The 11,150-nt window shown below is 36.7% G+C and overlaps 2 protein-coding genes across 2 annotated transcripts in view; one reads left to right on the forward strand and one right to left on the reverse strand.

The window, feature by feature from the left end:
- Window positions 1–6,595, forward strand: part of LOC107584471 (uncharacterized) — a 17,716-nt gene extending 11,121 nt beyond the window's left edge. Inside the window, exons 10-11 of the mRNA XM_016271106.1 lie at window positions 2,882–2,999; window positions 6,146–6,595. Of these exons, the coding sequence (XP_016126592.1) occupies window positions 2,882–2,999; window positions 6,146–6,341 (314 nt within the window). The 3' untranslated portion in view covers window positions 6,342–6,595. The remainder of the gene's footprint in view (window positions 1–2,881; window positions 3,000–6,145) is intronic.
- The window catches only part of LOC107584472 (myoD family inhibitor domain-containing protein-like), a 29,819-nt gene that overhangs the window by 1,531 nt on the left and 17,138 nt on the right, over window positions 1–11,150 (reverse strand). The gene's annotated exons all lie outside the window — the stretch shown is intronic.

Below are 11,150 nucleotides of genomic sequence, written 5' to 3' on the forward strand. Positions count from 1 at the left end.
GGAACCCCTAAAGGGAATAAATACGAGATGGGAAGAAAATACATATTTTAATCATTTCTCTCGCAGTTATATCATTGGGTAATATACTGTATATAAATTGCGGGCATCAGGGAGCTGCTATTATGCCTGGCATTGAAACTGCTTTTGAATACACGATCGCTTTTTAGTTTCACTTTCGAGATTCGCGATCGCATGTACTCGGTTTATTGTACTATGGAGAGGCAGTACTTACCACACATTTTACAAGATTCGTTTTTTGTCAGTGGCGCTGAGGATCTGCAAATCATTCGCCATCGTCCTCAGTCATCTCTCCTTACTCTGTTTATGTGGTAAGTGAAATTTTATGTACTGTAATGTAACAGGCAAACGTTAGCAATTGTTTACTGAATACAGATTCATGTTTCGGGCACACCCCCTAACCCCCGCCCCCCCCAAACGATGTCATCGTCCATTGCGATGGTTCACTGTAGACATCGTTGATGCCAATTTTGTAGACATCGCCAAACCCTACTACATACATCGTAAAAAGTAATCAAATTTATAAAAAACTGCATATTCTTCACTGTGTAAATTAAATATATATTTCTTCTTATTAAAGTTACAAAAGTGAATTTGTCAAGAGCAGTGAGAGATTTTCTCTCTTTCTGTTGTTGTTTGTTTAACATGAATGAAATACAGAAGGAATATGAGACTGCTGTCACTTTAAGAGCTACCTGGATCCAATCTACTGTTACACGTGTTTTCTTTCTTTCTATTTGCTTTCATTTAAGAACTAAATTACTGTGTTTACAAAGATGGGCATTTTGATACATACAAGTGTGTGTATTTAACCTTTTAAGGCCTATAAAGTGGAAAAATATCTCCCGCGCTCTATGAGCACCTCTCTGACAGCACTCTAAGACTGATGCTACTGATTGCGTTTCAACATCTTAAAATCACTTGTTTTTAAACCACAATGCTTAAAAACGTATGCAAACAATACGTTTTCATGACCACATAGCACAGCAATGTCATGTGAGCATATAACCACAATAGAGACGATAGTCCATAATCTCTACTGGTTGACAAATTTCTCCAAGTTAACCATGTCTACCAGTATATCGCCCTTCCCTACATGTCATTTCAAACTCATTTGAGTTTCTTTTCTCTGTGGAGCACAAATAGAAAAGATTAGAAGCATGTTAATGCGGCATATTCATTGAAAATATCAAAAATCCCGTGACAGCATTCCACAAAACATCTCTTTTTGTATACCACATACGGTATAAATAAAGTCATATGGGTTTGGCCCAACATGATGGTGACTAAATGATGACATAATAGCCTTTTTTGGCAGGTGAACTATCCATTTAACCCTCATGGGCCTTGGATGAAAAAAATCAGGCTCTGATGACATCACTTTGACCTGCAACATTTCTGAAATTTACAGATCAGAGAGGAGCCTTGTTTTCTTGCTCTTAAAATGTGAAATGAAAATCTGGATGGATTTTAAATGTGATTTAAGATATGTTTCACTTTCCTTTTCATCCTCTCCAGCCGACTGCTCTTTACAACTACAATACTCTTTAAAACATCAATGCCGCTCTGAGGCATACAGTAAAAAGGCCTGTTCTCTTGCCACACTTTCTGCTAGGATTAATACATGTTGGCCTTTTTGTGTTCCGATAAGACGGACCTTGAGGCATTTGTAGGCAAAGAACGGACTCTTTTTTTAATAACAGCAGCTTCCCTCGAAAACCAGGCCCAATGGAACCTGACAATTGTCCGGTTAGCATTTCTCCTTTAAAACAAATGAGGGGCCGGAGAGCGCGAACCCTTCTCCACAGGACTGGCCGCTGCCTTCGCACAGCTGTGCCGTATTTATCATCTCGCTCCCAACCACGGCAATTTGGCAGTGAGATCACCGGGTGACGAGGTTAACTACTAAAGTTGCATGCAACTTGGAGCCTCCCTCATGATGATTAATCAAGCCAGCCCCTTTTTCCCTGCATTGCATGCAGCGTCGAGCATCTGTGATGGTCAAGGCAAACAAATGGCGTTTTGCCTTTGTTCATGAAGATGATGCACATCGAACATCCCAAGTAATTAATTTTACATTGCTTCATCTGCGGGGTCCCAAAAGCTAATGAAAGTGTTTTCATGTCACATTGGAGTTCAAGACCCTCTCGCTGAGTTATGAGGGGAATGAAGTAATTGGGCCTTGTATTAATCACATGTTTAGGTCATTACAGAGTATAAAATGGATTTTAATGTGTGTTTAAAAGTTTAAAAGTTGGTTTAATTCATTTCAATTTATTGATGTAACACTTACAGCAATTACTTCAAAGCTGATTCTAACATGTTGTACTCATAGCAGGTTCTTCAGGGATAATGCAAAAAATATTGATGGCGCATCTTGCACACAAAAGTGTATATAAATGTTTTGTCCAATAAAATTAATTTAGAATAAAAGTGTCATCTACCTGTAAAGCCACCTGGAGGTGACTTAATAGGAAGAAATAAATCAGGAATTTCTTCTGTGACATAAACTAAAGACTTCAGGCTACACTCTTAAAAATAAAACCCCCAAAAGGTGGCTTTTGCAGTGATGACAGTAAGGTTTTGATGTAAAAATCCAATTCATTTTCTCCAATGGATTTTTGATGACTACACAAACTAAAACTCTTCATTAAAACATTTTTTTTTTTTTTTATCCCTGTGGAGAAAATCATTGGGAAAAATACCTCTGGACTCAAGGCCACTGAAAAAGTGTACCATCACAATCGTCCAGTATAGGAAATGTGACTATTTTATCAAATAATGTAATGGGATTTCACTCTTAAATTACATGAAATTACTGATAAAATTATCAGTTTTAAATGTCCTGTTTCCTTCTCAATAGTGCCGCATCCGCAGAAGCAACTGTCCTACAACACATCCAAAGCTGGAGTGGTAAAGCTCACGCAAACCTTGGGCACAGAGTGGATCGACCGAGGCGTTCGAGTCAATTGCATCTCCCCGTAAGTGTGACAGACCATAGACTGTGCTGTGTGGGATAAGTCAAAATTTCACTGGAATACATTTTCATTGCTGCTAACATGAATATTTCCCACTTGGTGCAATCTTAAGCAGAGTCACATGCTCTGGTTCTTCCCAATATTATGTTTTCGAATGTAACACATGAATCAATGCCAACCTTTTGTGCAAACAAAAAAAAGGCCTTTCTCTCTTCATATGTGCATTGCACCAATTAAGCAGAGAGGACTGTTTTGATATTTAAGTGGAAACTTAATTTGTTTTGACAGGGTCAAAATGCATTATTTTCCACAATGGGCCACACAATTGAGACTCAGTTACTAAATTACAGTGTGAAACAATGCAACCCCGCTTAATTGGATGACGTCTAGAGGGATGAGTAGAGCAAACAGTTTCTTTAATTGTTATATTCAATTAGGGATTCAAATTAGCCTCTTCAGCAGAAGTGTCAGCAAAACAATGGCAGCCTTGTTTGTATCTATTTGTCAGCGCAGTTCTTCTGAGGAAAGGAAGAAAAGAGCAAGAGGAAGCGTGCGCGTGTCGCTTGAAGCCGAGCATCCCCAAGCCCCCGTGCTTCCGCAACACGCGCATGTGCTCTTTATTCATTTCTATATAGCACCGGTTTGTTTTCTAATTTTAATTTGCGAGGAAGCAATTCTTTTCTCTATGTCGAACCCCCTCCCCTCCCTCAAACACAAGGTCTCTCAATGGGCCCCTGATTTCTGTGAAGTGACGGTTGGTAAATATGCATACGGGCAGGGGGGACCACAATTAGCGGGTGTGAGGTTGACTGCCGCCTGATTTTATTGGCAACTGGCCGCGACAGTGATAAGCCGCATTATCTGCAAAATTGGCTGAGGGAAAACAGTAAGCCTTTGATTGCCAGGACGGGTTCCCAGATAAAGCAGTGCTGAAGAGAAATATAATTGAGATTTAAATATGTTAACCAAAGGTTTCACATGCTACTTCAGTGCCTCTAATTTAGCTGCGGTGTCGGATTTGGTATCAAGTCGAATGGAATCTATTTGTAAATGGCGCGGAAGGCTGTTGGGGATTTGGGCTGTCAGTGAGTGTGTGAACAGGCAGGCTGTATTTCCCATGCGGCCGCCCAGTGTGAAGTACATTTGCTCCAATTTGGAGTGCATTTCCTTTAGTTAGGCACTAAAGCGCCACTCAAGTTTGAACGTAATTTTAAAATCACAGTTGATGTGGACAGTTGGTGATCTAGTTTACTACATGCAGCTCTTTTAGTGCTGCATAAGAAACATAACATAAGCAATGTACTCGTTATATATTACAGTCATCATGAAAGGGCAATCACAACAGCAGCCCAATTCATTTGAAAAAGAAAAAAGGCCAAGAATTTATTTTATCCTTTGGAAATTGATTGCATTGTGTGCAGTCTGTACCAAATGGTGCCAGACCTGAATATGATTGTCGCCTTATTACTGGGACATTTTTCTGAGTCTCTACCATGAAGGTGACCATGAAGTGAATGGTAAAGGAAGCTCACCCTCAAAAAGTTACCCCCCCCCCACACACTTTTTTTAATTCTTACTGTATTTTTTTAACTAAATTAATGTTGAGTCAATTCATGTCTGTCTATATATATTTTTTTATATACATAACATTCTGCATTTGACCAAAATACTGTAATATAGTGAAATATTATTACAATTAAAAAAAAAATTATTCCTGTGATGGCAAAGCTGAATTTCTTAGCAGCTATTACTTCAGTCTTCAGTGTCACATTCAGAAATCATTCTAATATACTGATTTGGTGCTCAAGAAGCATTTCGTAATCTTGAAAAGTTGTGTTGCTTAATATTTTTGTGGAATTCTGAGATGAATAGAAAGTTCAAAAGAACAGAATTTATTCAATATATATTTATAATTTTAAGGCATTTTATTTTAGTTAATCACCATTAATCACACATATTTTGATATTTGCTGAACATCAATTAAAGGCCATTGGTCAAATGGCTACTGTTTTATAGGAGTTATACAGTATCTGTATGGCTTACACTGTTAAAAAATGATTGTGAATTTAACGGTAAAATACTGTAAAAATGCTACAGTAAAAACCTGTTAAATGGTTAACGGTAAATTCCCCTATTATATACAGTGAAAAACTGTATTGGACATTACATGTACTGGACATTAATTTTACGGTAGTATACAGTTTTTGGAAGTGAAAAAGACCGTATAATTTACAGTCAATAACTGTAAATTGACATTCCCAGAATTCCCTGCATTACATTTCAAATGTAATGTTTTTTTGCTGAAATAACTATGTTTCTTCTTATTTGTTTCTTATCAGTTTTGTATATTAGGGTTGAGTGTTACACCTAATATTGTTAGATGAATGCTTATTGCATTATTTCAGTTTCATGTGTGTTACTGTGATGGTGTTTGGTGTTTGTGTGAATGACACTGTGCACCTTCTATATATGTTATTATTTAAAAGCTGCTTGTGATGGGCTTTGGTTCATCATGTGACTTTCTCATCACCACCTGCATTTGTTGGTTATCAGTGTATTACAAAACGTACAAAACAGAGTTCAGTACTTCAGTAGGTTGGTATATTAACATTATATCAGTTAATTCAATTACGGTATTTAACTGTAAATTTAAGTTAAAACCGTAAAACCTAAAACGTTGCTACCGTATTTTTTACGGTAAAATTCCGGCAACCACAGCTGCCGGTTTTTTACCGTAAATTTCACAGAATTTTTTTTACAGTGTAGGTGACACTCAAATTGGTAAGTAATTTTAGAGGTGGTGCAAATAGATTTTATTTTATGAAAGATCATGAAAAAAAAGCACAATATGACCAGGAACCAGGTTTTAAGAAAGTAAATAGGGTCAGATTTGATTTTATGTTGACTTTAAGACTTCTGAAGTTCAGTTTGGAGTGTGTCAATCACACTATCCATCCATCAAAGGACACTGAACCAGTGTAAACACCATCAGAGCTGTTCTGCTCAGTACTGAGGTCCTTAAAGGATAGCCAACTTAATTTTATGTCACTGTGACTGCTATAACTGAAACAAGTGGCCCTGAAACAACACTGTCTCTCTGCCTCTCACGTCTGATCTGTCTCTGTCGGTCTCTCTCTCTTTCTCTACAGTGGTATTGTTGACACCCCTCTCATCCATTCAGAGAGTCTGGAGCCTCTAGTTCAGCGCTGGCTGTCAGATATCCCAGCCGGACGACTGGCTCAAGTGACAGACCTCCAAGCTGCAGTGGTATACTTGGCATCTGACGCCTCTGACTACATGACAGGGCATAACTTAGTCATAGAGGGTGGTCAGAGTCTGTGGTAGAGAAAGTTTGCCTCTTGGATTTTGTAATACACTCTAACCCAGTGTTCCTTAAGGATACTGAGTCCCTAACTTGATTTTAATGATGCAGTACATCGGTGAAGGTATGTACTGTACATTTTAAGTAATCAACAGGTCCACAAACTTTTTTAGTGTGTAGTGTCTCAATTGTAAACAACTCTACTTGTGCGTTATTTAACTAGTGCATTTTGTACGAGTTTTTTTTTACATGTAAACATTTTTACAATAAACATTAACTTCCATGTTTTTTTCTCCAAATTTTTCAGCGTGTTTTAATGTTTCACATATTTATTTTGAGGTGAAAATAACCTCAACCACCGCATTTTTTTTGCCTTGTTTTCCCAAATACAAATATCTAAACTTTCTTAAATCAAGATACTTAATTTACTTGAGAAGCAGCATGACATACACAACTGTAAGGTTTTGTTTTCTTTAAAAAAAAAATCATATAAAACAAGAAAAAAATATCTGCCAATATTAGGAAAAATTTTCGTTTTCCTTTGAATTAAGTTGATTTTTCTTACCCCATTGGCATTTTTTTCTTGTTTTATCCATAAACTCACTTAATTTTGATACATTTAATATCCGATGTCCTTTTGCTTCTCAAGTAAATGTATCTTGATTTAAGAACATTTAGATATTTGTACTGGAAAATAAAGACAAATACTAAGTAATAACATTTATTGCAGCAAGGTAAACCTCAGCACATAACTCATCACATATCATTTGTGTTATAGGCATGGTTGATACTCAAATCATGTGGCTTGTTGTGGAGAGGTGTGTTATTACTTTTTGAAGTGTTCAGATGTACAATTTTGGCTTGGAAATGGCATGAGCCGTTTTTAAACACTGGTCAAATATGAGTAGCACAACTGTTCTCCAAATGTAATCACTACTAAATTTGCGCCCTGATTCAGATGCATAATAAACTTTTACAGTGAATTTGCAATGCTACGTACCTCAATACTATCTGCTATAACACTCATTCAAGTCTATCCACCCATGTTCAACCTTGTGTATAACACTACCGGAACTCTTTCACCATCAGCAGTCGTGAATGATCCTGTAAGGGCCTCTCCCACAGCTATCTTAATTGCTCGCTGTTCTGTGTATATGCTGAAAAACAATACTTGAATGAAAAGGCCAGTGAAAAACTTGACCCCAGTCACTGCAATTATTCTAAAGGAGTGGCCAATTAGTTCCATTAGTAAAGCAATAGGATAGCAGGTTTGCACATAAATGTCTATAATTTCATGCCATCAGCTCAGATACTTGGCCAGATATTTACATAATTAGTACTGTAAATGAGGAGATTGGTGTTGGAGAGCTTCATTGTTATGTTAGATCGACGATTCTGCCACTGATCTGAAGCCCAGCATCATATTAACTGTCAAGATATTCACTTTTAGATCCAAGAATGCAAAATATGAATGTTTGGATGTGTTAAATTCAGAAATACTACTAATCAGGGCACAATTAGTATTTAATGGCAAAGTTATATTAAAAATACTCTGAGAAGCTTTAAAAATAAGTGAGACTTAATGAGAATCAGTGATTAGATTAAAAGTGTGATACAGTATCTGTCCACAAAGTGGAAGCATGGAGTCAGAAAGCTTCAGTTCACCATGTGCTTCTTTTTTTTATACCAGCACATATCACTGAAGAACTATCAAGCTGTCAGTGCCCATTGTCTACATTCTGTACATGGGGAATCTGCAGTTGATCTCCTTTTGGAAAGAAGATGATTGTTTAATATAAAATGCTGCTCAATCTACGTAAAATAAAATGTAGGATGCTAGGTTAAATGTTTGCTTTAGTATTCAGTCTATTGATATTTAAAGATTTTTTTTTGCAGTTCACAGGTGACCTTTAGATTTAGTAGTAGAATCCACAATTCAGTGTGTAAAAGGTTATTTTTAATTTGTTCGATAATAAATAAGTATAATAATAGCATTATAACACTACAACATAACATATATATTAAAGGGGTCATATGATGCGATTTCAAGTTTTCCTTTCTCTTTGGAGTGTTACAAGCTGATTGTGCATAGATAAGATCCCTGAAGTTGCAAAGACTAAAGTCTCAAATCCAAAGAGATATTCTTTATCAAAGTTAAGACTCTGCCACGCCCCCCTAAAACGGCTCGTTCTAACACGCCCCCACATATCTACCTCACTATGTGGAAATATTTGCATAAATGCCGCCCAAATGTGCACGCAAAGAAACAAGGCGTGGTTTCAGTAACCGCAGTTAGTGTTGAAACAGCCATGTCAGGGAGACGTGTGTGTTTCTAGGCGAACGCAAAATCACTTTATTTGGCCTTCCAGAAGTAGATGCATTTAGGAATCTTTAAGATGACTTACAACAGAACAGCAATGCATTTTATGAACGACCGTTTCGTGAACCTAGGAGAGGAGGTAATTCTGACTTTGCTATGACAATCTGCCGCTTCTGAATCAGCTACTGTTTTGTTACTAGTTTAAGTATTTGCTATTGACTGTTCAAATGCGGAGTTTTGCGCATTGTGTGTGTGTGTGTGTGTGTGAGAGAGAGAGAGAGAGAGAGAGACCGCGTCACATCACAGTGGAGTCAGCTGTCTTAACCGTGGCTTGTGTACTGCAAACACATACCAGCTTCATCACTGTGTCTGTCACGCGACTCTGTTCCCCTTTCGGGCTCTGTCTTTACATTTATTTTGAAAGATGAAGCTCGCGATTATGGTAAGGGGAGTTACATTTCCGACGAGTGCTTGCAGAGTTCGGCCAATCACAATGCATTGGGTCAGCTGGCCAATCAGAGCAGACTGCGCTTGTCGGAAGGAGGGACTTTGTAGAAAACGAAGCGTTTGAGAGAGGCGGGGCATAGAGGACCTACAATAATGTACAGTATTTGAAAAATAATGTGTTTTTTGAACATTAAAGCATGTCAACGTATTCTGTTACACCAAATACACAAAATAATGATCTTTAAAAAAGCATCATATGACCCCTTTATTCAAATGTATGTGTGTGTATAAGTTAACAAATATTATAATATATAGAAACTTAAATTATATACATTATTATATTACTACTACTACTATTACTTGAGAAGAAAAATGACTAAAGAGTATTTTTTTCAGAAAACTTCTCAGCACTGCTATACATGTTATATTATGTTTACTGCTGTAAACTATTTCCAAGCTCTCTTGGAAGACCTCATTTTCCCTGAACTTCTTGCACCGTAGGTTTTTTTTTAGGCTAGGGTAGAAGCAGCTCTCTTCAAACCTATGACTGCTCCATGATGTGTAAGTGATCTTGAATACATTATTGATGACCTCCTTGAGCTGCAATTACTATCAGGAGCGTGGGCATGGCTGTTGTGCTAAACACGTCTTCAGTGGAAAAAGAAACTTGTGCTTTGCTTCTTCTCTTTCTCAAGTAGCCTATACATTCTTCACATGAACTTTAATTAATGTAGATATACTGTGTGTGTGTGTATATATATATATATATATATATACACACACTCATACATACACACTGCATATACAGATAGATAAAATTTGTAATAAATTAAATATATATTAAAATATATAATTTTATAATTATATATATATATTTATTTATTTATTTTAAATGATTGTTTTAAGCCTTATATTTATTTTAATGATTTTTACCAAATAATTTTTAGATTATTCTTAAATATCTACCGTTTTAAATGTGTTGTAAATGATTAACATATATAGATACATTAAGCAGCAGTCTTAGTCCATATTAATAAGCTGTCTAGGGTGATTTTTATTCTGTTTTATATTATAACTTGAGTATACAAATGTCAGACACACACACATTTATATTCACACAGATGCCACCGCACTGTAACCTTTCTACGCTGCTAAACAGTTGACATTTGAGAGTCCTTGCTTCAAACTAACTGTGAGTTGTAATTACATGTATTTTGAAATGAGCAATTATCGATAAACCCAAATTACTCAACCCCAAGGGGCTTGCTATCACGACAGTGCTAGGTGTTTTTTTCTGTTTATGACATTTTATTTCATCCAGTTTCTTTTCAGCGACAAAATAGCTGACCATAAACAGGCTTCTTTCTCAGGTGAAGACTTTGTTCCATTTCCAACTGTTTGTGAGTGTACAAGTGTTTAATTCTGATGTGTAAGCTCTGTTTATGCCCTGTTTGTGATCTCATGTCTTATTGATGATAGCAAGCTTGCGCTGTTTGCTCGGATCAGACTCACCTGCTGACATACAGGACTTCAAAACACATTACAGTGTATAGAAAGGCACACTTCCACTGAATAATAAAAAGGCCAACATTTTGTCAACGTGTGCCATACCTCTCGATTCTATTGAAATAGAGGTGGGAAACCGGCCACGCAGATGTGCATTATTCATGTAGACGACTCAGAAGTGTACAACACATTCTCGCAGATTAAGGGCCTGTTTGACTGTAGCTGCCTAAACATTAAACCTCATGAATTACTGATTCACAATTTTTATTTGAGAGTTTGCATTTCTGAGTCACAACAGAACCAATGAGCTGTTTTAAAAACAACTGGTTTGTATGTGAACATCATAAATGATAAAAGTTGGCTTTCATTGATGTGCTGTCACAGAGGTCAAGTCAAAAACATTTGATTAACATTGAAATGCTTTGTTTTATGCACCATAGTTTCTTTTTAAAGTATGTCAGTTCACTTGCAGTTCTCCTAACAACTATTTTTAGTTATGTATAGCTGCTTTCTACTTGAATGGGGAAAGACCAAATTCTCTTAAAAAAAAAAAAAAATT

Source organism: Sinocyclocheilus grahami, unplaced genomic scaffold (genome assembly GCF_001515645.1).
Source record: "Sinocyclocheilus grahami isolate Dianchi unplaced genomic scaffold, SAMN03320097.WGS_v1.1 scaffold60.1, whole genome shotgun sequence".
NCBI classification, from domain to species: Eukaryota; Metazoa; Chordata; class Actinopteri; order Cypriniformes; family Cyprinidae; genus Sinocyclocheilus; species Sinocyclocheilus grahami.